Source organism: Salmo salar, chromosome ssa05 (assembly GCF_905237065.1).
Source record: "Salmo salar chromosome ssa05, Ssal_v3.1, whole genome shotgun sequence".
Taxonomy (NCBI): Eukaryota; Metazoa; Chordata; class Actinopteri; order Salmoniformes; family Salmonidae; genus Salmo; species Salmo salar.
In genome coordinates this window covers 42,547,734-42,575,573 of record NC_059446.1, presented here as the reverse complement: position 1 = coordinate 42,575,573, position 27,840 = coordinate 42,547,734, and the positions used below count along the sequence as shown (strand labels likewise).

At 45.5% G+C, this 27,840-nt stretch overlaps 2 protein-coding genes across 4 annotated transcripts in view; one reads left to right on the top strand and one right to left on the bottom strand.

Annotated features, from left to right (window-relative positions):
- The window catches only part of LOC106604937 (kelch-like protein 3), a 36,594-nt gene extending 33,948 nt beyond the window's left edge, over positions 1 to 2,646 (top strand). Inside the window, exon 17 of the mRNA XM_014200086.2 lies at positions 2 to 2,646. Coding sequence (XP_014055561.1) covers positions 2 to 30 — 29 coding nt within the window. The 3' untranslated portion in view covers positions 31 to 2,646. The remainder of the gene's footprint in view (position 1) is intronic.
- A 1,474-nt stretch (positions 2,647 to 4,120) lies between these two features.
- The window catches only part of LOC106604936 (protein FAM13B), a 75,353-nt gene continuing 51,633 nt past the window's right edge, over positions 4,121 to 27,840 (bottom strand). For 2 of the 3 annotated variants that reach the window (XM_014200084.2, XM_045718257.1), the window contains exons 8-21: positions 17,466 to 17,507; positions 16,372 to 16,467; positions 15,936 to 16,089; positions 14,650 to 14,759; positions 14,084 to 14,135; positions 13,852 to 13,966; positions 11,667 to 11,883; positions 11,246 to 11,387; positions 11,037 to 11,118; positions 10,467 to 10,616; positions 9,589 to 9,794; positions 8,958 to 9,433; positions 8,308 to 8,409; positions 4,121 to 8,053 (exon numbers count right to left, since the gene is read on the bottom strand). In XM_014200084.2, coding sequence (XP_014055559.1) covers positions 7,930 to 8,053; positions 8,308 to 8,409; positions 8,958 to 9,433; positions 9,589 to 9,794; positions 10,467 to 10,616; positions 11,037 to 11,118; positions 11,246 to 11,387; positions 11,667 to 11,883; positions 13,852 to 13,966; positions 14,084 to 14,135; positions 14,650 to 14,759; positions 15,936 to 16,089; positions 16,372 to 16,467; positions 17,466 to 17,507 — 2,068 coding nt within the window. In that variant the 3' untranslated portion in view covers positions 4,121 to 7,929. The remainder of the gene's footprint in view (positions 8,054 to 8,307; positions 8,410 to 8,957; positions 9,434 to 9,588; positions 9,795 to 10,466; positions 10,617 to 11,036; positions 11,119 to 11,245; positions 11,388 to 11,666; positions 11,884 to 13,851; positions 13,967 to 14,083; positions 14,136 to 14,649; positions 14,760 to 15,935; positions 16,090 to 16,371; positions 16,468 to 17,465; positions 17,508 to 27,840) is intronic. The other variant, XM_014200085.2, reaches the window with a different exon arrangement.

The window sequence follows — 27,840 nt, the reverse complement described above, 5'->3', positions numbered from 1 at the left end:
GGTGTATCCGTCATAGACAAGCCTTTATGACTATCAGCCCCCGACTGCAGGACCCCACAGCCAGACGCAGCAGCCAAAGGGAGCCACTCTGATGCACACACAGATGTCTGATTTCACAGTCAACTCCTTGAAGCAACACTAGCTTGACAGGTGGCTCTGAGCATGGGCCTGGGCTGCCATAGAGAGAGAGGAGGAGAGGGAGAAAGAGAGCGGGGGGAACATTGGCTTCCATGGTCAAAGTGACCCCAAGACTCAACAATGCTGCCTGAAGCAGAGTGTCTTAAAGACTGGCTGCCAATGTGTTGGGCCAAGCAGGACTGGAGGGAGACTGTTGTCCTACAGACTCATAGGGGGCCATTTAGCTATATTAGTATTAGGAGGGCCACACTCTCCTCATACTCCTTTACAACTGAACAGAGAGGGAGAATATACTGGCCTTTTTTAAAGGGATAGACTAAATGAGCTATGACCAAGAAGAAGGTTGTTGATTGGCCTAGGAAACTACACTGTGGCCAACATAGGCCTCTCAAACCAACCATGGGCTCTTGCTATGCCATGTCGTGTTACTGCTGTAGAAATGCACAGATGATCATCAGGTCAGGTCAAGTCTGTCTGTTCTCTACTGGAGAGCCATGGATGGACTGTAGAGTCCACGGTGATGTCCACAGGCTCTCTCACTGTCTGCAGCCTGAGTGGGTCCTCTCTTTTAAATACCACCTGAGATAATTGTCGGAGGAACTCAAGACAGACTGGAGGACCAACCTGGACCAGCATTCACCGGGAGCCACATGCCTCAAATGCATACAATTTCCAATTTGGAATCGATCATGTTTTTTTCCCCTCATGTTGGAATTGGGCACAATGGGAGACCATGTTAATGAGGTGTTTTAAATGCACTGTAGATACATATTTGCAAAGTGATAACCAATATGCTGTCAGTCTTGACTTGGCTTACTTGATGTGCCATAATGAGTGTTTGTTTGCAAACCTTTTGTGTCTGAAGGATATGTGCCAATTTGATGCAAAAACATTAGACAATAGACATCATGTCAAAGAATGAATGCATTAGCACTTTTTTTTTAAATTTTTTTTTTTTTGTATAAAGCTAATTTCCTGTAACATAACCAAAAGACTACTTTACAACTTCTGCATCAGGCACGGTAATTATGGTTAACATTATTCCAAGCTCAACACATCTTTTTACCAGGGTTGGGTTCAATTTCATTTCAGCTCTCATCAATTCAGGAAGTGAATTTTAAATTCAGTTCATGAATTGGAAATTTGAAATGAGAATAAACCAAGGCACTTTTCAATGAATATCTTGACTTGAAATGGAATTGACCCCTACTGTCTTTTTTCTACTTCTCGCCTATACTGTCATTTTCTTCAGAGATTCTGGTATTTCTGATAGAATCATTTCAATTTACTGCACAATCCATAGGTTTACTATGGTTGTACTTAGCCACCCCAGAGCGATGTTGAAATATGCAGGACATAGGCAACTTGTATAATATTAAGTATATTATATCAAGATCGGTGAAATATTTTCTAAAGTTTCTTTGATTGTGGATATTAAATTATAGTAAATATCATTTTTAATGAGCATTTGTTGTGTGTACTACGACCACCTAGAATCCCTTTGAGCATTTATCTTCTCGTATGTTCAAGAAGTGGATACATGGTTACCGTGGGTACATTGATCATTATAATGTATAGAACATCCGCCTCTCACCATAACATATAACCTAACCTGGCTTTTTAATTAACTTGGACTATGCAGCTGACTATGTGAGCCACCATTGTAAGATGGCGTTAAGAGGGTGGATGAGAGAAGATGTATTTGTGACTGGGAGTGTATGAGGATAACATATTTTTTTATTTAACCAGGCAAGTCAGTTCAGAACAAATTCTTATTTACAATGACATCTGTTGTCAGGGAATGCCATTAGCAGCCATGTTCGTGGCCTTGTACATTAGATTTCAGGCCACTTGTGACACGGAATGTAGGGATAATCTCTCCATTGGTGGTAATGGTAAAACTTAAAACATTTCTACTAGCTAGCCACACATCACTGACAATCCCAGACTGCATCCTCCTTAACCTCTCACAGCTGAGTCTCACAGGGTCCCTCTTGAGAGGTGCGGTCATATGTCAGAGCTGGACCACTCAGGGATCTGCACTGAGCCAGCCTAAGGACACCAGCCTAGATCTACAGACCATGAGTGTCCAAAACCCTGCATGGACCGACTGTGTCCATCCCGCCTGACAGTCTTCATATGTCTTTGGCTGCTCAGTTTATGACGGACAAAAATGGCCTTTCATTTTAAGTGGGGCCTTGAATCATTGTCTAACTGTGCTGAACATTAACACGACTGGTAGGGACTGTGTGCGTTAGTATGAATATGTATATGAATTAAAACATGGATTTGGTGTCATTCTTTTTATGATATATTATATAATTCAACAACGCTATATGTAACCATTTAAAGAGCATGGCACACTAGCAAGTTGCAACACCAAAGTTGTGTGTTCCATTCCCACAGGGATCAAATATACATACCAGGGTTAGGGTTAAAACAGCCATGCAGTCTTTGTATTTTAAAATCATCACTGTATATCTAATAAATCACTGTTTATTAAAATAACTCCAATTTATTTCTATGTATTTTCCTGAGCCTCCTTTGGCCCCTCAAAATGCTCAGTCTGATTTTGTGGGTGTCAGGAAACAGATTTGAAGATATTTACACACACAGCCCCTGATTGGCTGGTACTTATAGTCTAGAAGAGACAAAGTCATTGTTCTTTTATAATCAGATCACATTGTGATGTCATGATGTGGGCCAAAAGTTCCATCACACCTGAACAGGCTGAAACCCCCCCCCCAGTTCTTACACAAAAAGCGCATTATCATTTTTTGCGCAATTTCAGTGTTATTTCAACCCCATAGTGTGGACATATCATAAATTAGGGTCAGGGAGTGTTGAGCTGGGGTGTGGACATGATGTTAGGGTTATGGCTAAGTTTAGGGTCAGGGTTGACATCCTGTGTGGACATGAATCTAAGGTTAGGTTTGAGGACATGAAACTTGGGTTAGGGTTAACTTTTGCAGTTGGTAGTTTGAGCTGGGGTGTATTCATTACGTCAATTCTGTTGCAAACAGTTTCGTCTGTTGCAAGAAGTTTACAACAGAAACCGTTTACTCCAAATGTAAAACTAATTTCTATTGGACAAATTCAGTCCCTCCGTTTCATTCCATTTGCTGTTTGCTTCTAAAATGGTAAACAGTTTTCATTGCAAGTGGTAATGAATACACCACAGCTATTGACCATCTAGGCAGACTCTTCAAATAAAGAGGTCCTCTCAAAGTTTCATATAATTTCATAATTTTGTTTTGAAAGTGGTGCTCATGAGCCAAAAGTAGTCACCGTTTGTGTACTACATGTTTTATTTTTGCAATTCATATATGTTATGAATTTGTTGCACTTAAGCTCCAAGAAGGCATCACCAAAGCTTTTCATAAAGTGTGGTGTTACCTAAGTGTTAGTGTTGGCTGTGAACACTAGAGGGCAGCAACAACAAAAAAGACATGGCCATGCCCATTCTAGAAGTGTGTGAAAGCCAGGCAACGAAATGTTTTTTTTTGGGGCTTAGGGATACATTGACCATTCACTAAATCTTGTTAAAGATGCACGTGATAAAGCCTAAAGATGGTCTGCTGATCAACATGTGCTATGGCAATTCAGGGGCCCATGAAGATGGATTTATGTGTATAGGGTGTAATATATCACTGTTTGGGTTTGTTCCAACTGCGGCTTCGCGTGCTGACCTCTGTTCTTTGCAGACTCAGGAGTTTTTCCACTCTTATTCTGCCGGGTCATGGTCAGCCCGCCCTCACAACCATCTCTGTCCTCCATGAAAACAAATTCCTGCTCTTAATAATGGCATTCACCTGACTCAACAAACTGCAATCCACCTAGCTAGTTATTGCATGCATACTGGGCGATATTGGGTGCAGTGTACTTTGACATACATAAGCTATATTGACTTGTATTTCAATTGTGCATCTGGTTTAAGTAACCTTTTCCCATTAGTTTGAAGACAACTTCAGCAGGAGGCATGTAAATTACAATATTTATTTTTATTTTATTATACATTATTACTGATTGTACTTTATTATAATGTGTAAATGAAGGAAAAACATTCACAAAAACATTTATAGATACATATATATAGATGTAAAACACAGCTCCACATATAGATAGGGAGGCTCTGGGAGCCAGTGGTTGATCGGCTAGTCAGTTGATGCAACCTGCCACCGGCTCCATGGGCCAGAAAAACAAACATGCGAGGGATGGCATGGGGCTGTGAACAGGGTCAGTGTACATCCTTATAGCCTGTGGGCTTCACATGATTTTTACCACTTGTTGCAGGCACAACACAAAATGAGAGTAAAAAAAGCCCTTCAATTTGACATGGACATAAATCGATCGACCAATTTCACATTTATTTTCTTTTAAAATAATAAAAAAATCGGGAATGTTTGGTCCAAATATACCTCCATCATTGTCACCACATTGATAATCTCTTCTCATTTTGGTTAAAGCAGTGCCCCAGAAAACATAATGCTGACAACAAGTGGTAAAAATGCAGGTTTAGCAGACAGAAAACTGAGTCGCGTTGGAACTCTCACAGCAGTTAGTCAAGTGACAGTTTCATGGGTTGGCCTGCGAGGTAAAAAACAGCAAACCAAGTTAGTCCCATTAATAGATTAAACATTAATCAGCCGTATACTCAGAAAATGCACATAAAGGGTTAACAAGGCCCCACATTCCATTGATGCTAATTTATTGCTTCATTTTCATGGCACAAAAATAGAAACAATACAAGTCTTTGCCATGCAAGCCAACTACTGAGACTAGCTTATACAAAACAAAAACATAGCAGATTATTAGCCAATACAGAGGTACTACACTGTATAGATGTATTAGTGAGGGGTACATTTTTTTAAATACAAAATAATGTAATAAAAAAACAAAACACATTCTCAAGTTTGAACATCACAGAAATTGAAACAAGGGGCCAAATGTGTTAGAAATAATTTAAATTCTGACATTCATCCTTCAGATATAAGTAGTGCTTCTAAAACAAGGAACAAATTGACAAACAAAACAAGGGCTGCATTCTCAGAATGCTGTGCAAATAACTTCTAGAAACCTCCCCACACTGTCCACTCATGCATACACCACACCCTGCCAACTCAAACAAAGGTTACATGACTTGGTTTTGACCCAGTGAGGGACCAAGGCAAAACTCTTGGTTCAGCGCAAACATCCTTCAGGAAAAATTAGATTCCCTATATTCTGGGTGTGTTGGTCTGACTGACAATGTACTCCATTATTCCACCTCCTGAAGCAGATGCAGATCCTTACAGTTGGTGCCACTGATGGCGCCTTCCCATTCCCAACAAGGAAACAGCACTAATTCCCCTCCCCACCCTAATGTGCAGAGACATTTAGTCTACAACATCTCAAATGTTTTTTGTATTTTATTGCCAGGACTAGAACTAGTCAACTGGACAGACGAAGGGTCGTTTCTCCACTCTAAAGCTCCTGCTTGGTTTTGTCAAGTCCAGAGAGCTTCTGAAGGATAGTGATGTGATTCTGCCTCTGGGCTGACTGCTAGTTTAGCTAGGGGTCAAAGGCTAGGATCAATGACCTTTAAGGAGTGGCAGACAGCACTCCCGAGGCGGCATTACGCCGACAGACCAGACACACCTCATTCCAAATATGCATAACTTGGACTCTGTTTTTGTTGTATGTGACCTTTGTATTGAAGCCCAGAAGAGCTTTCGGGCTCTAGAGACATCAATAAGTTGACCCTTGACGTAAATTGTCTGTCAGGAGTCAAGGTGCTGTTGGTTCTGCTTGGCCGTGGTAAAGCCTTCTCAGAGCCCTGTGGTCAGACAACTCCCCAGGACCTGACAATGACCTGGCTCTACATTGCCTGGCCAAACACTCTGGCTCACTATGGGACATATCCCATAATGAATAATAGACTTAACCAACCAACCAACACCCAGCGACCTTAGCACCAGAGAAAACATGTATAGCAATAGCCTGACATTGTGTGACTCTAGATTGAAGGAATGTTGCTGTTTTGCAGTGGGTCAGTGATCGCTAACCAAGGACACGTTGAACTTTTGGTGCAACAACATACAGTAGCTAGATGTTGTGACAAGTGGTTACAAGCCAGGAAGTCAGCTGATCCTGTTCTCGGCTAGATTTGGGAACTTCCCTTTGAGACACCGTCCTGCGTACTAAGTGAAACCTTAGACGGAGACGCCTAGTTTACCTCACACTGGATATGGGATGCATGAGAACTCTTTTAGCTGGTGTTCACATTCCCCAGTGACTAAAAGGAGATTATGCCACGAGGACTGTTTTTCATCTTAACCTGGGCACAGGGCTGACCGGACCTCCAGACTGACTGGCAGCCAAATTGTGATAACTTATCTATGGCTGTCCTCAAGAAGCCGGATGGTCCGCCTGACCACTGTCCATCAGCACACACACCACTGGGGGTTAAATACTGGCTGTGTGGCCGTAGGGTGTTGGTCAACACACCTGGTTGTATAACTAGGCACCTGGGAGTGATAGGGAGTGTCTGTCTGCCATACTAAAAGGTGGTCACGGACTGTAGGACGGAACGCTAGGTTAAAGTCCATCGAACAGGGCTAGCATTGCCATATCACGCCCTAACATTGCCATATGCTGTATTTAGCATAATACTGATGAGGTCGAAACTACATTAGCTTTAATCTAACAACCCATCCACCCCCCCCCATTCTGGACACCTCGCACAAAGATCCACTCCGCAACTGAACTTTAACGCGTATAAAACAAAAATATATATATAGAAAATAAGTCAAGCTGTCTAGCTTTATTGCCAGAAAATGGAGACGGATAAGGTACAGGAACACTAAGTGATACACCTAACTGGCTGTCCTGCCCACCTGGTGTGTGCCAAAACTCCTTTCAGTGACGACTGAAGATCCAAATATTTTTTTAAAACCTAAGAGAAAGGAACAGCACAACCAGTCCCAACTGATAAAACTCACTCAGTTTCCATAGTGGCAAAGGAAATAGAATAACACACAAACACAGTAAGTTTCTTTTCAAACCCAAGAAGGAATTACTCTTCATTCAAGAAAAATAACATACTGTAACATAGAAACATTTATGTGTACATATTGATTTACAAGAATACATACACAGTAATTACTTTTTCCCTCTCTCCCAAAAACTCACTCAGACGACACAAAAGCGTCCCAGTGTTGAAGGATGAAGATCGAGTTCGGCAACTGAATCCATGCGAGTCTGAATGTCTGAAACAGGATGGCCAGTCTCCTCGTTCCAAGGGAGGGAGAGTTCAGTTTGTTACGTCTAAACAGGTGGTCAGGTGACTAAAATGCGCTACAAAACAGAGCTCATGTCCTCTCCAATATGATTTCTCAGTATGAGAAACTACCGTACGTGAAAAGTTCGGGGGGGAAGCTACAACAAAAACAAAACTAATGAGGAAAGGGGGAACTCCTCCGAATGAAACTGACAGAAATAAGTAAAAAGGGGTGTGTTGAGTCTTGACTGGTGGAATGAAGATGTGACTCTTCTCCCTCAGAGTCCCCAGTGAGGACCCCTTGACTGTACATGAGCTGGCGGTGGTAGAAACAGATGAGTTGTGGTGGTGAGACAGCGGCGGGATATGGTGGCTGCCATGCCTTCCCTCAGGGGTGCAGGTAGTGGGATGGTTGATAAGGGATGGGGAGGAGTATGGGCCATGTAGGGGTGACATGTAAGGCCTGGGGTGAGGCGGTTGACCCTCATCTAGGTGGGATGAAGGGAGGGAAGCAGGGTGGCCGATCTCCCTCTCTAGATGGACTTGGAGGAGTCCTGCTTGCTGATGAGCACCTCCAGCAGACGCAGTTTGGCCTTGATCCGTTTATACTCTTTGTATTCATCCATCATGGGGAGCCTGTCCTCCTTCTGGACATTCCTGTAGAGGGAGAGCGAGAAGGTCTGAGACACCAGTTGGATATGGGCCCGTTTACTGCATCCCAAGGGGTTGCACAATCATCAACAAACAAGCAGTTGTTGTAAATAAGTTAGGCTCAAACAGGGCTCCTGTCTGAGACTACTCAACCAATCATCTCAAGCTCTTCCTCAGTCACCAAGACTGTTGTTGAGGCAGGTGCTGAAGCTTCAGCACCACTGTTTTGTAGGACTGTGTTTGTGTGCGTGTGTACCGACCTGCCGTTCTGCTGGTAGAACTCGTCTTCAAACTCGCGGATCGTCTTCCTCAGCTTCTTCTTCTCTGCCCGGGTCTTCCACAGCTGCTCCAGGAGTTCGGGCCTATGGGATACAGAAGGTCTACATTAGCGCACTAAGTGAGGGGCCTCATATCAAAATAGGAAGTCAGTGTGAGTTCAGGGACAGGAAATGACCTGGCAGTGGCCCTGCGTGGGCATGGAAGCAGGTCAAGCTGTGGACAGGGCATACCGAGACCAGATTACAGAGGTCAGGTTAGGTTAGGACCTTGGGTCATGGCACCTGAACCAGCCCTGCTGCCTGGGCTTAGAGCTGGCCTGGCAGCTCTCTCTGCTGCTTGCCCGGGGCTATGAGCTAGCTTACGCCCCTAACCAGATTACTGCTTTATCCTGCTTGAGCTCCTAAGACCAGCGACTGTAGTAGATATGAACCCCGTTCCAGGTGCTTTAAATAGACGTCAAATGACGGCCAGAGCCCATTTAACCTCAACGGCCGAACGCGTTTGTGTGGATGTTCAGTTGTGTTAATGTGTAGCAAACATGGCAGAGTTACACTGGTTACTGTATTAAGATTATTGATGAGGCTGTTGTGAATTGAGTGTAGTGGATGTTTGCGAGTGTGTCTGTGCTCACATGGACGAGGCATTGGAGCTGGACAGGCGCAGGTCCAGGGCCAGTTTCCCGGAGGTCTCCTCCATCTTGGGCCTGAGCAGGCTGTCTCTGTCTCTCTGGGAGCTGGTCTGGGGCTGGCACACTGGGTCTAGAGCCATGATCACCTCCGACCCTGAGCTCTGGACCTCCTCGGCTATAGCCTCTTCCTCGCCCTCCTCCTCCTCCTCCTCCTCCTCGATCTCGTCGCAGAAGTGGGCCGTCTCGCCCTCGATGATGGGCTGCAGGGTCTGGTTGCGTCTTTTGCTAGAGGGGGAAGCGATGATGGGGGTGATGCTGACGCGGGTGAGCATCTGCTTGACCAGACGGTAGCGGTCATACAGCGGTTTGACCACCAGCCTCTCCTCTCTGGTCACAGGTCGGCCGTGCAGTCCCTCGTAGTGCAGGAGGTTCTTCTGTAGGACCGTCTTCTCACACGACAGCTCCTCCTTGGTCATTTTCTACATGGAGAGAAAGGAAACATGCAATTGACACAATATCGATTGACGCTTGTAAATGTATGTCTGAGGACAGGACTCATTGGACTGTGTAGCTGTAGGGTTCTATTCCAAGTGTCTCTACAGCCTCTCTAAGACTGTATTTTCACCGGTCTCACCTTGATGTCCTCTGGCCAGCCGTCCTCCTCTCTCTTGCCCTTGACGCGGCGCTGGATGAGGTCCAGGGTCTCCTCTTTGGTGGGCCGGTGGCCCTTGGCTTCTTCAACAACCTCGTGGACTGCCAGGGTGGAACCAAAGCTCTTGGGCAAGGTGTTGCTTCGTGGCCGAGTCTGAGGAGTCAGCTCAGCCTCTTTGTGTTTGGCATCTGGGGGGGAGAGGAGAGACATGAGGGTGACTGAGGAACAGAGCGGTTAGTTTACACAGTTGAAAGTGGGCATGCAGGTGCTTGATGGGATGTTATTGCAGCTGCCACGAGTCCTCATGTCTGTCTGTCTGTCTGTCTGTCTGTCTGCCAGAGACCGAAAAAGGGGATAGCCCTGACGACCAACCACACACCCACACAAACATGCCAAACTACCCACTACTACAGGTCTGTCTGAAACCACAGGAGAGGATGGATGAGCAGCAAATGAAACAAACCAGTCTGTCTGCACGGAGGTATTTTTGCAATGTCATAAAAAGGCATGTTCTCAAGGACCATGTCCATTCAAGGAATCCAGCTTCCACACATTGGCTAGACTCCCACCCACAAAGATGCTCACCGCAGAATTCACACCCAAATGACAACACTACAGAGTACATGACATACTGCCAAACCCCTGAGACTGTGGGATATGCTTCTGTATGACCAGTGGAGCGCATCAAACAGATAGCGAGAGAACGCACAAGAGTAATAGAGGTAGAGAAAAAGAGAAAGTGAGAGGAAAAGAGCTATAAGAAGAGAGAAAGAAGAGGCAAAGAGAGTCTACCTGCAGTTCAAACTTAACAAGTTGGAAGTGTTTTTGGTTTCTACTTACTGCTGTTAGAGTGTACTTACATAGGTAGGGTGCCTGTCTACAGGCAGTGAGGGGGCGTGCAAGTGTAAAATGGGATGTGTTCGGGGCGGAGGAGGAGGGGTGGTGACGTCTGTATGACTGAAGCACCGCCTGGTGCCTCAGGGACCCTTTGGGAAAGAGATGCGGTCTTCCTGCCGATGAGGGACGTCCGTTTTTTTTTTTTATTTTAAAGAAGAGAGAGAAACTTATTCGGCTTTGCATCTCCTGATTGGGGGGGCGTTCATATGGAATGGATATAGATGGGTGGAGGGGGGTGGGGGAGGACTTTCACAAATGGACCAACACAGTGAAGGAAGGCCACATGTGAGAGCCACAGTTGGTGTGTACTCTAACACGCATACATGCAGTGATGTGAGACTGACCCAGCTCTGCCACAACTGGGCAGTCAGGCGGGCAGGTGGGTCAGGGCAGGACCAGGCTGCCCAGGGGAGGAACAGGATGGCACACAGAAGTTCACCCGCCCCGCCGAGCCCCCCCCCATCCCTGTCATGGAACCAAGCACCCTCCCACTCCCCCTAACGTGACCATACAGACACAGAGACTGCTCTTACCTTTCAACTGTTTGCGGATTTTGGTGAGGTCTGTCATCCACTTGAGGACTTTTGGGTTAGCTGCTCTATCTCCATGAGACGGCTTGGGGAAGTGGAGGACAGTGAATAGAAGTATCCGAGTCTAATGGTGAAGTATGAAACTAGCAACACTAAACTACTCAATATTTCTCAACACTAACTTGCTCCTCATATTGAAGTATCCTTCTTACCTTGTAGTTCCTCTCGTTCTCAAATTGTTCCTCAAATTGTTTGATCTTCTTCTTGAGGCTCTGTAGTTTTTTGGTGAGCTGGTGGGAGACCGAGTCATTCCTCAAACCGCTCTCTTTGGAACTGAAGGAGGCACGGCGAGGCCTAGATGAGGGGGACACAACGACGGAGGCAAGTGAGAGAGGAGGTGGTTGACCTGCACCTGCAGTCTCAATGCAAAAGCCCATCTATGCTCTACATACAGTGTGTAAAGCACATATCCTCTTTGAAACACTGCTTATACAGGAATCATAACGAAGAATCATAATGAGCCATAGGCAATCTGTTCATCAGCTAGAATAGCTAAACATGAAAACATCAAAGCTGCCTGTCATGTCTGTACAAATTACCATTACTGATTTGTCAGTGTGTGTGTGGTCTCACCTCCCCAGGGAGTGGTGGGCTTTGGTGGGCGAGGTTGCGTCGGGGTCGGAGTGCTGCAGGAACCGTTGGCTGTGGCCAAAGTCCAGGAACCGGCGGGCCATAAGGGGGTGAGCGTCCTCCTCGTGGGGCAAGGGCACCATGCGCCCCGCCAGGGGGGACAGCTGGGCCTCGCCAGAGTCACTCTCGTCCTGCCATGACTTGTAGGCTGGCACTGGGTCTGGCCGGGACACAAAAATAAACACAGATGAGTCTCAGAACGTAACATGAGTCAATGGATAAGTTGGAGAAAAATGTTACCATTGCCAGCACTATAGTTCCAGGATCTAAAGAGACAGGACACAAACACACAGATATAGTCCCGGGATAGGGCCAGGGAAAGCACACTGTCATTCTGGACACATCTAGAGACAGGAGAGAGAAGGATGGAGAGTTGGAAGACAACAGCAAAACCCTTGTGGCCTGGTGCATCAAGTGGCACTTATAACTTGCACATAAATTGAATTACTGAGGGTGGTGTTTGGGGATTTTCAGCACGCGGAAGTGGTGCACTGACACACGTGAAGGGTCAACACTGGAGCAGGTGTGGGGCAGGAGAAGGTTTACTCTATGGGGCTAGTGGCCTTCCTCTCTGGAACTATAAGATACTGGTGAGGTGTGATGAACTTGACTGACTCATTGTGTGATTAACAACAAAGAATCAGCTAGCCCTAAGTGGGTCGCCCAGGAGAGGGAGAGAGCGAGCGCGAGCTCTCTGGATTAGTCTCTCTGAAGGCCTGGATTACTAAAGAGAGGGAAGAAGGATGAATGAATGAATGATCTCCTACTTACCATGGCCTCTCCCTTGCAGGTGAATACAGTGCCTTCAGAAAGTATTCAGACCCCTTGACTTTTTCCACATTTTGTTAGGTTACAGTCGTATTCTAAAATTGATTAAATCGTTTTTTTCCCCCCTCATCAAATTACACACAATACTCCATAATGTCAAAGCAAGAACAGGTTTTTAGTAATGTTTGCAAATTAATAAAACATTTAAAACTGAAATATTACATTTACATAAGTATTCAGACCCTTTACTCAATACTTTGTTGAAGCACCTTTGGCAGCGATTATAGTCTTGAGTCTTCTTTGCTATGACGCTACAAGCTTGGCACACCTGCATTTGGGGAGTTTCTCCCATTCTTCTCTGCAGATCCTCTCAAGCTCGGTGAGGTTGGATGGGGAGCGTCGCTGCACAGCTATTTTCAGGTCTCTCCAGAGATGTTCGATCGGGTTCAGGTCCGGGCTCTGGCTGGGCCACTCAAGGACATTCAGAGACTTGCCCCAAAGCCACTCCTGCATTGTCTTGGCTGTGTGCTTAGGATCGTTGTCCTGTTGGAAGGTGAACCTTCGCCCCAGTCTGAGGTCCTGATCGCTCTGGAGCAGGTTTTCATCAAGGATCTCTCTGTACTTTGCTCCGTTCATCTTTGCCTCGATCCTGACTAGTCTCCCAGTCCCTGCAGCTGAAAAACATACCCGCAGTATAATGCTGCCACCACCATGCTTCACCGTAGGGATGGTGCCAGGTTTCCTCCAGACATGACACTTAGCATTCAGGCCAAAGAGTTCAATCTTGGTTTCATCAGACCAAAGAACCTTGTTGAGCTCAATTTCGAGTCTCATAGCAAAGGGTCTGAATACTTATGCAAATAAGGTATCCATTTTTTATTTTTTAATACATTTGCACAAATTTCTAAAAACCTGTTTTTGCTTTGTCAATATGGGGTATTGTGTGTAGATCGCTGAGCAAATTGTTTTATTGAATACATTTTAGAATATGGCTGTAACGTAACAAAACGTGGAACAATTCAAGTGGTCTGAATACTTTCCAAAGGCACTGTACATGTGAAGTCTATGAGGGGGAGATGGTTTAGGGATGGTGCTAATGCAGTAGGGAGGGAGGGAGAGCGATATAGCAGAGAACACCGCGGTGAGCCGAGGTTTGAGGCAACCAGCTGGAGCTTAAACTACTTTCTAAGGCACTTTCATACCTAGATACCACAACCCATCATTCAAATAATTAGCATCCGGGTTTACTTGAAAATGCATTTTGTTTTCGTTTAAACTAACTTCACTCTATCACTATCCTAACTGTCCCCTGTGGAACATTGGTCTATAAAGTACAAAACAACAATGGTAAGAAAGTTACCTTCCCACTGGCTGTGGGGGAAGATGCGGCTGAGTTGGAGGTGGTGCGAGCTGGCAGGGTGGTGGTAGGGGTACCCCCTGGCCTCTGTGTTGGGGTTCTGGTCACACTCAGAGTCCTGGATGGAGAGAGAGAGAGAGAGAGAGAGAGAGGGAGAGAGATAGGAGGGTTAGACAGTGTTCAACACACATTAGTCATGTGAAGGAGAGAGGAAGGGGTTGCCAGAGACACTTACACAGGTGATGAGATCGGCCTGGTCCATCTTGTCACAGGATTGGCTTTCTTGCCTGCAACGAGAGAGAGAGGGAGAGACATGAGTACTGGCCGGTTTGAAATGCGTTTTTGCTATGGCTATTGAACACAACGCATTATGCACAATGCATGATAGTGACCATTGACCAGCTGACTGACGACTACTGGCAGGCTTCTGTGCGAGTACGCTTGCTTCACGTTGACCCCAATGGTGAGCTGAGGGAGGACAAAACCCTATCCAACTGATTAGAATAGACAACATGTCAAGTGTCCTCCACTCAGCAGCACAAGAAAGTCTCAACAGAAGAACGCCTCATCACAGCAAAGTCAAAAACTTTTCAAAGCCGTGCTATGGCTGTTTGTGTTGTACATAACCAAATAAAACAGCAACAAATTCCCCAAGTCCTGATTAGCATACAACAGTATGATTAGCTTGTTTCATTGAATGCCAGCCATCAGCCTTCTCTGGGAAGACAGCAAAGCCTGGTGTTTAAGCAGTTGAGGTAATTGTGTTGTGTAGTAATACTGTTAAAACGGTTTAAAGCCAACCTGGCAGTGTTGATATTGTTCTCTGCATCGACAAGAGCCTCTGCGGCATCCAGGTCCATTCCAGAACTCTCCTCCAGGATGGCGCCTTGGGAGTCACAATCCTGGACCTCCTAGGAGAAAACACGCAGAAACAACATATCAAGGATTAGATTTACCTAATTTCTTGATCACAATTGACACATTGAAGAGCATCCACTTGCCAAGCTTAAAAACCAACATGAAACAGTACCCTGAAGCACAGCCCAACATGTAGACTATCAAACGGAGGCTGCATCAATAGCAAACGTTTAAAAAAAAAAAGTTATACATTTACATTTTAGTCATTTAGCAGACGCTCTTATCCAGAGCGACTTACAGTAGTCCCCCCCCGTACTGGTCCCCCGTGGGAATCGAACCCACAACCCTGGTGTTGCAAACACCATGCTCTACCAACTGAGCCACACTCTACCAACTGAGCCACACTCATTATATTGATGAGACGCTAGCTTGAATTCCTGGAGGGTGGCCTCCATTTTTACAAAGTAGGTGGAGATGGACCTGGTTGAACTGCATACAGTGTGTGTATGTATGTATGAGTGGGGTGGGAGGAGTGTTTGAGGTCTGAACAGATGTTGCAGTCATTCTTTGGGGGCAAGCAGACTATTTAAAAAGAGGGTGACCCAATTCATAGAGGGTCCCACCTCTGGGCTGAGTGGCTGTGGAGGCCCATCCAGCAGCCAGGTCTGTGGTGGTGAAGAATAGGAGGAGAGGGTGGGCAGATGTCAGCGGAAACTAGCTGCCATTTTATCTAGGGTTCAGCCAGCCTCTATCCAAGGTTACTAGCCAGGAGAGCTAAAATGGTTCCCACCTCCATGTCTCTCTTCCACCCCCCCAATCCATGACCTGTAATTTTATGCTATATAGGCTAAATCTGATTCTATGTAGGATATCTAAAGTTCATGGAATTGTCTCTCATCTCTTATCTATGATGATGTTATCAAGACGGACTGGCTGTGCTCGGGGAGAACAGAAGACAGTCTGTATCTGACAAGCCTTCCCTTGTCCCCCCACCACCTCGGCCCTCCCAGGAGAATGACATCTTTGTTATGGGTCACACAAAAGGCCCTGCTGATACAGTAGAACAAGCATCAACCTTGTAATAAAGTGATAGCCGCTATTCAGCGACAGGGCTCGGTATGGTAAATGTTCAATATTCTGTTTACGGCCAGAGCTTGTGGAGTTGTTTGTCTGGGATGTGTGTGTGTGTCGCTCTCCGGTGACCTGGAGTGACTGACTGTATAACTGACCTGTTGGGCCTGTGGGCTGTGTTCAGAGTGCCTCTCTGTCTCTGGGGCTGACAGGGGACTGCTTGCGGGGCCCTCCTTACTCGTACACGGACCCTCCTCTCCATGGCCATCAAATGGCCCTGGCCCCGTCACCTGCTTTTCACTGGGGCCCGCGCTGTGGAAACCAAACAAGTCATTAACTAAGCAACTATCAGCATTGCTCACTGTCAACTGCGGTAACATGAACTTTCTGGAGCTGCCTGCCACCCAGTGTTAGGCAACAGTATGGGTGACAAGGGAATGCATGTTAGAGTGTGAGGCTAAAGTGAGTTTGTTCAAATGAAAATGGATACATTCCATGCACGTTCTGTACATGTGTGAAAATATTTGCATCATGTATGGGCATTATGTGCGTGTAGTGTGAGATTGAGCACAAGTGTGTGTGTTCACTGCTCACCCTTGGCTCTCATAGCTGCTGATGTCCTGGTCGATGGAGCTCTTGAGGTCAAAGAAGTGCTGTTCCACCGCGGCGCGGATAGTCCTCTCTATAATGCTGCGGGGAACAACACAAGCAAAACGTATTAACTTCTGTTGGCAAAGTAAGAACCCTCTGAATCCATCTAATGAGTGAACATTAGCAGAGGAGTTCAACCGCTCGGCGACCCATTTCCTGCTCTCTGTCACGTTTAATAAGGTCATGCAGGGAACTTTGACTAAAAAAGGGAACAGTCCTGTGCTCTAGAGTCCTGTGAGATACATAAATCCAGCGCTATCTGAACTAAGCACCAAAACTCCCTGCTCATTTAGCTGTACGGAACTCTACTGTATTCTTTGGCTTCTGAAGTTTAAAACCCACGGATAAAGGCTTAGCTTTAGTGAATAAACACGGGACTGTGTAGTCTGTAAAATCTAGCTGGAAGCTATAGCCTAGCGAATGCATTACTAGCCCTGAAGCTAGCAACCAGCTATAGCTAATGCATAAGATTTACTATGCCTGAAAGTAGCCACCAGCTATAGCTAATGCATAAGATTTACTATGCCTGGAGCTAGCCACCAGCTATAGCTAATGCATTACTAGCCCTGAAGTTAACCACCAGCTGATGCACATTGCACAAGCCTCCTGAAGCTACAATCCATTAGCGACCAGTCAACAGCGTCACTCGCCCCTTCTCTACACCCACAGAGGAACCAGAGAAGGCATGTCATGTGATGGACGTGCTCAAGTCTCAATGTTTTGTGACGCAAATGGTTTGGTGATGGGTTGACATGGCTTGCTCCTCCCCTTCCCTTCAACTCCTCCTCAGTGGATTAACAATGAGCTTTTATCTGTCTTTGAAAAACATAGTCTAACCAGAAAGCGGTTTACACTTTTTGGGGGATCCTTTGATTTCACACTTGATTTAGTGCATTAAGGTATGGCAGAAATTGTATTTTGGGGGGGGGACATTGTAGCTAAAAGCAAAACATTTGCACTAAATCATTCAAATGGCTATAGGGTTGAAGCGCCTGCTGTTAAAAAGGGGTACGTGGTGATTTAGAAGAAGTACTTACACTGCAGATCCTGGAAGAACGCTGATGGGGGAGATGTGTGAACTGGGAGGAAACAGAAAGCAACATTAGAACATCATGTACCACCTACTCGCATTCGTCCTCCCTGTTCAACCAGGACCTTCTCTGAGTGTATTCAATTGGAAACTATCTGAGCAGTGGGGTGACCCAACAGGTCATGGCCTCAGTTCAGCTGGGTCCTAATCTGGGCCAGTTATGCAACAGTTCTACCTAGGGAGGGGAAGTACATCCAAAGGGCCGGGTATCAAGGGAGTTCACACACACACCTCTGGAGAGCACTGCATGAGAGCACGCACACACGCATGTTCTTTCCTTATGTCATTCAATTCGCGCCTCTCAATAGCTACTCCCAGGCGCCGCAAAGGGTGTACAGTGGGCGGGCACACAGGATGGGCTGGCGGGTAGGCAGAGGCCCATTTACTGTAAATAGCGTCCCCTTTCTGTACCCGCCACACAAAAACAGGGACCATTCCATTGATGTGGGCAAATGTCAAACAGGACACAGCCTGCCTCTCATCAGGCAGCGCCGTTGCTTGTGACAGGAAGAAGGGGCCGGTTGATTCAGCAGTCTGCGCTCGCCCGCCCGCCTCATAAACAATGCCAGGAATCTGAGCTTGCATAACGCACCGGCCCGGCTGGTTATCCCGTCGCTGTTAACGCCCGTGTTGGGTTTAGCGGTCTCCTTTGGGGGGGGGGGCAACTAACAGGGCACCTAGGGGGGGGGACTGGCGCTCTAAAGGTTGATATTGACAAGGTGGGTCAACTCCTCACGCAAGCAACACAAACAAACACGCACAAACAGGCACAAAGTTTAACTGTAGGATGGTGTTGGCGTATTCCTGTCAACAGTTCCATCCACCAGTGTATATAGGATGATTCTATCTATTAACCAGCTAAACCTGGGAGATGGCTGCGACCTAGAGACAGTCTAGCCTACCCTATCTTATGCTATCCCACTGGGCCCTTAGTTAGACTACAGCTTTGAAACCACTGACAGTAAGGATTCTCAGACTCAGACCCGCCACAGAATGTTAGAACGTGTGGTCCATCTCCAGTATCGCTTTTCACAGCCAAGCCCCAACAGGACCTACATACGCCAATAGGATTCAGAGTGCTCTCTCTCTAGCGTTAAAGATACATCCCTTTGGCTCACACCTCAGTCTCTGCATCTGCCCAGCAGCTCAAATCACATCAATAGCACCTTAATTATTTACACAGTCACCCCTCCCCCATCCTCTTGTTTACTGAGAAAAAGGCAGCGCTCGGATTCCGCACTGACTGACATTGTGTCCTTGAAGAGCTGTACAGAGCCGTACAGTGAGATACTGCACTAAGAGGCATTAAACACTGAAGCCTCAGGCTGTCAGACAACACAGGCCAGACGCCCAGACGCCCACCATCACACCTCCTGTTCTGACAGTTAAGTTGAACATACAGATCGACCCTGTGAGAAGAGTCACGTAAAAGTTCCAGCACACCTCCACATTGATGCCTGCATTTGGACTTTGGCCAGTGAAATTGCCAGTGTGGATCAATAGAGAAAGAGAGTTGACTATTTGTCTTCCAATTTTAGATGACATAACACCATTCCATCTCACCGACTCCAAGGTAGTAGTCATTTTAGAGTCAGCAATGTTCTGTAAGTCGAACCTTCTCGCTCTGCCTTGGAAACAATGAGAGCGCACTGTTGGATGTGGCCACACACAGGCCAGCGAGCAAAGCACAGAGATATCTGTTACTGCGCATCTCCCTCTCAAACACTCTGGATTATTCTATTACTTGTTCTGAATCAGATCAGACTCACTCAGCTCAGGCCTGATTCCCAGGCTGTGGAGAAATCGGTTTGTGTGACTAGACGGAACACCAGCCAAGGTTTTTGGAGTCAGAGACAAAAAAGCTTTACCAGCTTTTAAAAAGCCCTGGAGTGCCTCACGCAATCGGCTAACCTAATGAAGTGGAATAACCGTACCAGCTTTGCCAAAGTGATTTGGATAAGCAGGAATGCCATATAATCTGCCACATAGCTCTTTGTAGTATGTTGACCTGACCTCAGGGCAAAGGGCTCTAGTGGTAGGTCAGACCAGTGTTCTCCTTTCAAAATAGAGGTAGCTTAACAGCGTCTGGCCTAGTCACGTCATGGAGAACCATGGGTATGACAGATAGGAATAGAATTGCAGTAAGATGAATCTTAAGGGAACTGCTGATGCCTATTGTGGACTTCTGGTCCACTGACTAAGGCGGTTACTTAACAGTCCGTATTTCCTTCCACTAATAAGGTTACTTAACAGTGCCGGATGAAGAGACGTCCTAGGATACCACCGCCTGACTGGTAACACCGACAGGAGTTCAGTAAGGTAGCTAGCTGAGGACCTACTGATGTCTATTGCTGTTCTAATGAGAGATCAGTGTGTGATCTGCTGCCCAACTAAAAGATCACCAGAGGCAAAGCTCCAGGAAACAACGAGCTTCCTCCAACTCCGCAATTTAGCTTCATCATCCCATAGTCAGCTGTCATACGGACACATACTGTAAACACACACACACACACACAGTCCTGCTATTAGTATGAGTGGCTGAGTCGCAGCAGTTGAAGAGGTAGCCAGGTAGTTGTGATTCAGCAGAGTTGCTCTGCTCAGCACTGCGTCTGTAGGTTATGTACTGGGTCTGGCAGAGAGTAGCGCCGCAGTGTGCTTGCCATACATCACAGTTTCAGCAGGTACTTGAAGAAAAGCCCACACACTCTCTACCAGGCATCACTCTTCAGCTCGTAAACACCTGTTTTCCCCTTGATACACTATCTGAGGATTAAAACTACACGTGTCGGTTACGCAGACCAGCATCCTCCCGTGAGATTTGTAGAATTAGTCAGTCAATCTTAAACACCAAACCCCCCCCCACACCCCCCACCCCCCGCGATGTAATGCGAACCCTTAACAAGTTCATCCGTAAAGGTTAACCGGTCATGAACCAGAGATACCATGGGGCTGCATTAAGTTATCATAAATCATCATACGCCACAAATAGCCCCGCATCCCCACATACTGAATACATCTCAAAAATTGAACATGACAATGTACACACACTGTTACAATCCTCCCCCCCCCCCATGGCTTTACCTGAGCAGCAGAATTTCACACGCCATTTTCACCGGTTGTCGGTTCAGCTTGGTTAGTCGTGTTGTTTTGTTTATCAAGCCTGACGTTTTTTTGGTGGGTTCTCTGGTTATCCAGACTGAGCGCTTATTGGCGATAAAGTCTGTATGAGAAGGTCGAAGAGCAAAACCTGACTCCCTGGGTACATATTGTGGAGAGCTCTGTCTTCAGCTGGCTTGCTGCGTCGTGTTGGGCTCGGGACTCTCTGCTGAAAAGTGCTGCAGTAAACAATCCAGAACCCTGCTCAAATACAGGGCTGCTTGACGCAACCGGGCAACCAACACCGCTGGCCAATCACCTGACCCGAGGGGGGCAGGCTTCCCCAACCAACAGCCAGTAAAAACTGACTATAACACAGCAGCCCCCCCCCCACCCACCTGTCATCCACTGGCTTTTATATAACCTGCACATCACCCCTATGTCCGCTTGGTACCCACTGACATCCTATTCAATCATAGCCCAATGGCTGGGCTGGCTCACTGACAGGGCTGGCTCTTTAATAGCTCTGACTGGAGCTCACCTAGGGGGACAGGGTGGCTACTGGCCAGGCCACACCCACACACTGAATCACAGGCCCTCTTTAGCAGTTTACTTCTGCTCGCTCATATCTATGTTTGTCACTGAGTGAACACACACACACACACACACACACACACAGTTACAAATCACATACATCCTGAGTAAGGTCACAGGACTGTCTGAACTGACGACGACAGTCCAGTGAGTGACATGTGTTCTGAGAATGCTTCACTGTGGCCACTAGCAGGAAGCGGGTCAGGTTTGCTCTTACTCCCATCTTGCGTGACCCATTTATCATTGCCACAGTTAAGTTGCGATGAAAGTAATCTTTCCTGGGTGGAAAGTGTGTCAGAACTCCTAGGAATGTAAGATGAGAAGCCTGTCCAAGTACTGTGGCTGAGAACTGATAATATATGTTATGTTATCTAGGTCGCATGGACATCATACTCCAAGCAGTGTAGTACCTGCCTATCAGAGTAATATATGCTAAATACAGTATATGGTGCCGGTGCCTATAGCCTTGACAAATCAGGTAGTGAGATGAGGTAATAAGGTCGTGAGGGGGCAGTAAGAAGTAACTAAGATGCGAAGGGGATGGAGGTAGCTGAGAGCAGTGGACAGGAGTAGATCGCAATACCAGGAGTGGGTATATGGGATAGAAGTAGGAGGAGGCACTTGTTTTGATGGGCACAGGCCACGACAGGAGCAGGTGTCCACCTTGTAGGGTGCCGTTAACCATGTAAACGTCTGGCTGTGTGTCCATGATGAATACTGGGCTTTCACTCAACCGCCCTCATGAAAGAGACAGCAAGAGTTCCGTTGACACATAAGAGCGGCAGGTTTCTGTGGCATGCAGTGGCCTGAAAGCCCTCATAAATAATGTCCACAGGCTCCTCAGGACAGGTCTGGCTGGAGAAGATGGACTATGACAATGAGAACAGGTTGGACCCAGGGGCTGTTGATCCTCTGGTTCTGAAGCAGTCCCAAATGGCACCCTAGTCCCTATATAGTGGTCCCTGGTCCTTACGGGGTCTGGTCAAAATGTGTGCACTCTCGGGAAAAGGGTGACATTTGGGACAAAGCCACTGGCTAGGTTTACACGCCTGCCTGGCCTGGTGGTGTTGTGAGGGAAGGCATGCAGGCTCATGAGTTGGAGAGGTGAAAGGGTGAGAGGAGGAGGACAGGTGGAGGGTAGGAGGAGGGAGGTCTGTGACCCTGCTACCTCCCTCAGACAGTCATTATGGCACAAACACCTGTTCACACATTCCCCTGTCTCAAACCTCGCCAAACAGCGTGTCTCTAGGACGCTAGTCTTCATCACTGGAGTTTATTTTTGTGCCCCATGAAAAAGACTTTCCATGGAGCAGGATGTATGATGGAGGGTCCAACAGGCTTATATTTAGATTTGATGGGAGCTGTCGCTGCCAGGCTTAATGGCTGTCAAGGCTCTGCACAAACAAGTCAGCAAAGCCTGCACTTTCTCCATCTGACTAGGGTTGCAAAGGGAGGATAGATTACTGGAAATCTTAGAAGTTCACCAGTAAACTACCAAAATTGTAGTATCTTTCAAAGATGTTATGTAATAAAGTCTAGGTCCAAAAGGCTCATGAACAGCTTCTAACCCCAAGACTGCTGAACAATTAATTAAATGGCCATCTGGACAATTTACATTGCACCCCCCTCCTTTCATTTTCACACTGCTGCTACTCGCTGTGTATTATCTATGCAGTCACACTTTACCTCTACCTACATGTACAAATTACCTCAACTAACCTGTACCCACGTACATTGACTCGGTACCGGTACCCCCTCTATATAGCCTCGTTATTGTTACTTTATTGTGTTACTTTTTATTTTATTTTTTACTTTAGTTTATTCAGTAAATATTTTCTTAATTTCTTGAACTGCATTGTTGGTAAGGGCTTTTAAGTAAGCATTTCACGGTAAGGTCTACACCCGTTGTATTCAGCGCATGTGATAAATACAATTTGATTTTACATCTAGTAGCCCTTTTGGGAACTTCAGATTATCACGTGTCTAATTATCTCTGGCCCTCTGTGGCATTATGTAAAATATATTACAATTAAATAAAATGAAAAAGCTGCAAAACATTATTCTAAATATAAACCATCAACTTAGTGAATAGCATTGGTGTTTAACATGAGGGTTTAAGCAAATTATCCTTTATATACAGTACCAGTCAAAAGTTTGGACACACCTACTCATTCAATGGTTTTTTATTTGTACTATTTTCTACATTGTAGAATAATAGTGAAGACATCAAAACTATGAACTAACACATATGGAACCATGTAGTAACCAAAAAAGTGTTGAACAAATAAAAATATATTTTATATTTGAGATTCTTCAAAGTAGCCACTGGCCTTGATGACAGCTTTGCACATGCTTGGCATTCTCTCAACCAGCTTCATGAGGTAGTCACCTGGAATGCATGTCAATTAACAGGTGTGCCTTGTTAAAAGTTCATTTGTGGAATTTCTTTCCTTCTTAATGCAATCAGTTGTGTTGTGACAAGGTAGGGGTGGTATACAGAAGATAGCCCTATTTGGTAAAAGACCAAGTCCATACTATGTCAAGAACAGCTCAAATAAGTAAAGAGAAATGACAGTCCATCATTATTTAAGACATGAAGGTCAGTCAACTTCCAACATTTCTTCAAGTGCAGTTGCAAAAACCATCAAGCACTATGATGAAACTGGCTCTCATGAGGACCGCCACAGGAAAGGAAGACCCAGAGTTACCTCTGCTGCAGAGGATAAGTTCATTCGTTACCAGCCTTAGAAAATGCAGCCCAAATAAATGCTTCACAGAGTTCAAGAAACAGACGTCTCAACATCAACTGTTCAGAGGAGAATCATGCCTTCATTGTCAAATTGCTGCAAAGAAACCCTTACTAAAGGACACCAATAATAATAATAAGAAGAGACTTGCTTGGGCCAAGAAACACGAGCAATGGACATTAGACCACTGAAAATCTGTCCTTTGGTCTGATGAGTCCAAATTTTAGATTTTTGGTTTCAACCGCCCTGTCTTTGTGAGACGCAGAGCAGCTGAACAGATCGCCGCATGTGTGGTTCCCACCGTGAAGCATGGAGGTGGTGGTGTGATGGTGCTTTGCTGGTGACACCGTCAGCGATCTATTGAGACTTCCCAGCATACTTAACCATCATGGCTACCACAGCATTCTACAGCGATACGCCATCCCATCTGGTTTGTGCTTAGTGGGACTATCATTTGTTTTTCAACAGGACAATGACCTAACACATCTTCAGGCTATGTAAGGGCTATTTGACCAAGGAGGAGAGTGAAGGAGTGCTTCATCAGATGACCTGGCATCCACAATCCCCCGACCTCAGCCCAATTGAGGTGGTTGGGTGATGACTTGGACCGCAGAGTGAAGAAAAAGCAGCCAACAAGTGCTCAGCATATGTGGGAACTCCTTCAAGACTGTTGGAAAAGCATTCCAGGTGAAGCTGGTTGAGAGAATGCCACGAGTGTGCAAAGCTGTCAAGGCAATGGGTGGCTACTTTGAAGAATCTCAAATATATTAGGATTTTTTTTTAAACACTTTTGTGGTTACTACATGATTCTTAGTAAAAATAGTAAAAATAAAGAAAAATCCTTTAATGAGTAGGTGTGTCCATACTTTTGACTGGTACTGTATATGAATACTTTTATTCAAGTATAAATTACCAAAATTACAAAAGATTCCGGTAACTTACCGGTAGCTTTGCAACCCTATCAATGACCGAACCACATCGTACATGACCAGTCAAGTGTTATTGTTGATCAATGACTACCGTCATGATTTCATAAGCAAGAGAATTAAAAATAATTTAAAAAAAACTACATTTAAGACATTTAGAAAATTACATAATACCACAAATACCATCAAAGGCAGAGCTGTAACTGCATAATCCCCGGCATCACAGCAATACAGGCAGCTACCAATTCTGATGGTTGCCATTTAATCTCTGTTAATTTCAGTGCTTGCCCCAACTCCACCCTTCTATCTACATGAGTCTGTCTGGGACTGGGCCCTAATTCTGCAGCAGCTGTCATCCAAAGCTTCTCCCTATCCCCCCATGCAGTTAAAGTGTTTGGCCGGTTCAAATCCCCCAAGCCGACAAGGCAAAAAAATATGCCGATGTGCCCTTGAGCAAGGCACTTAGCTCTAATTGCTCCTGTAAGTCGCTCTGGATAAGAGTGTCTGCTAAATGACAAAAATGTAAATGTAAAGTCCAGCCACCACCCAAATCCCCTTAACATTTACAGAACGACCAGGACAAGCACATACAGCGCATTCGGAAAGTATTCAGACCCCTCGACTTTTTCCATATTTTGTTACGTTTCAGACAAATTCTAAAATGTAATAAACAATTTTTTTTCCCTCAGCAATCTACACACAATACCCCATAATGACAAAGCAGAGGTTTTTCAAAAGTTTGGCAAATTTATTAAAAAACATTTTTTAAATACCTTATTTACAAAATTATTCAGACCCTTTGCTATCGTTGGTTAAGGGCTTGTGAAGTAAGCATTTCACTGTTGTATTCGACGCATATGACAAATACATTTTGATTTGACCAAAAACTCGATAGTCACTCTGACATAGTTCTCCCATATCCACAGAGGAACTCTGGAGCTCTCTCTGCAGCACTCCACCAATCAGGGCTTTTTGCTAGAGTGGCCAGACAGAAGCCACTCCTCAGTACAAGGCACATGACAGCCCGCTTGGAGTTTGCCAAAAGGCACCTAAAGGACTCTGACCATGAGAAACAAGGTTCTCTGGACTGATGAAACCAAGATTGAACTCTTTGGCCTGAATACCAAGCGTCACATCTGGTGGAAACCTGGCACCATCCCTATAGCGAAGCATGGGGGTGGCAGCATCATGCCGTGGGGATGTTTTTCAGCGGCAGGGACTGGAAGACTAATCAGGATCGAGGGAAAGATGAACAAAGCAAATTACAGAGCGATCCTTGATGAAAAGCTGCTCCAGAGCGCTCAGGATCTCAGACTGGGGTGAAGGTTCACTTTCCAACAGGACAATGACCCAAAGCCAAGACAACGCAGGAGTGGCTTCAGGACAAATCTCTGAATATCCTTGAGTGGCCCAGCCAGAGCCCAGACTTGAACCCAATCAAACATCTCTGGAGAGACCTGAAAATAGCCGTGCAGCGATGCGCCCCATCCAACCTGACAGAGCTTGAGAGGATCTGCAGAGAAGAACGTGAGAAACTCCCCAAATACAGGTGTGCCAAGCTTGTAGTGTCATACCCAAGAAGACTCGAGGTTGTAATCACTGCCAAAAGTGTTTCAACAAAGTACCGCGCAAAAGGTCTGAGAACTTAAGTAAATTAGACGTTTTTATAAATTTGCAAAAAAAAAAATCCAAAAAACATGTTTTTGCTTTGTCATTATGGGTATTGTGTGTAGACTGATGAGGTGGGAAAAAACTATTTAATCAATTTCAGAACGTAACAAATTGTGGGAAAAAAATCAAGGGGTCTGAATATTTTCCCAAAGCACTGCACATATACCCCTACAGTTCATGTCTGGCTCCTTGGTGACATGATTCAGAAACCGGAGGCACAGAGTGAGGTCAAGTTAGCCGAAAAGGGCCTTCTCGGTCCTTGTTTGGCATACCATAAAGTGTTAAACACTGCAGCAGTAGGGTCAATGGGAAAACAATAGCCCAGAAGCGCGTGTCATGGTTATTTTTCAACTCCCATGGGGGACCAAATCAAGGCTATTGTGTGTATGGTTTGGGAGTCGAAGCAGGAAAACAACCAGTAAAGACTGGTAACAAATACAGTGAGATCCAAACGTATTGGGACAGTGACATGTTTTGTTGTTTTGGCTCTGTACTCTAGCACTATGGATTTGAAAATTATACAATGACTGAGGTTAAAGTGCAAACTTCCTGTACTTAGTCCACCCATTTTAGGGGACCAAACGTATTGGGAAAGATTCACTTATACGTAATGTTCCCTCAAATATTTTGGGGAATAGAGCAAATGTTTGGTCTTGTGAGTGTAAACGTGAGAATGTTGTTCCCTTACGGTTTTAGACAGTAGCCAATAGGCTATTGTGGCTATTTGAGCATAATGTGGGCCTACCAACAAAACCAATGGAGCAAATCCCATAACATTTTCACATGGAAATAGCTTTTGATTTCTATGATATAGTCTACCGTAGCCTATATGTGGTGTTCAATGCAGGCCTACATTGCATGAGACTTAAACGTTTTTACATTATGAAGGGCTTGACATTAATTCATTATTTTTTTACTTGGTTTATAACACCATGGGCCAAATAGGTGACTGTAAATTGCATTGTATTGTGTTGTATGATGCAAGAAACCACTTTACAAAATACAATGTATTATTATTAGCATACAGAGAATGACAATATTCAAGCCTGTCTCAAAATACAACACTGCCCCTTTAATTAAGATATTAGCTTTTTACCTGACTGGCTTTTCAAAGACAGCTTGAAATGTAGCCTACACATTTTATGCTCTTGTAAGGAAGCACTAACTCCCCATTGCTGACCTATACTTATAAGTGGGCTAATAACTCGCTAACTAGCAAAGAATATCAACAAATGTGCACACGCGTGGCTCTGCACTCTGAACTGATCTCCGTTGCTCTCTGGCCCTC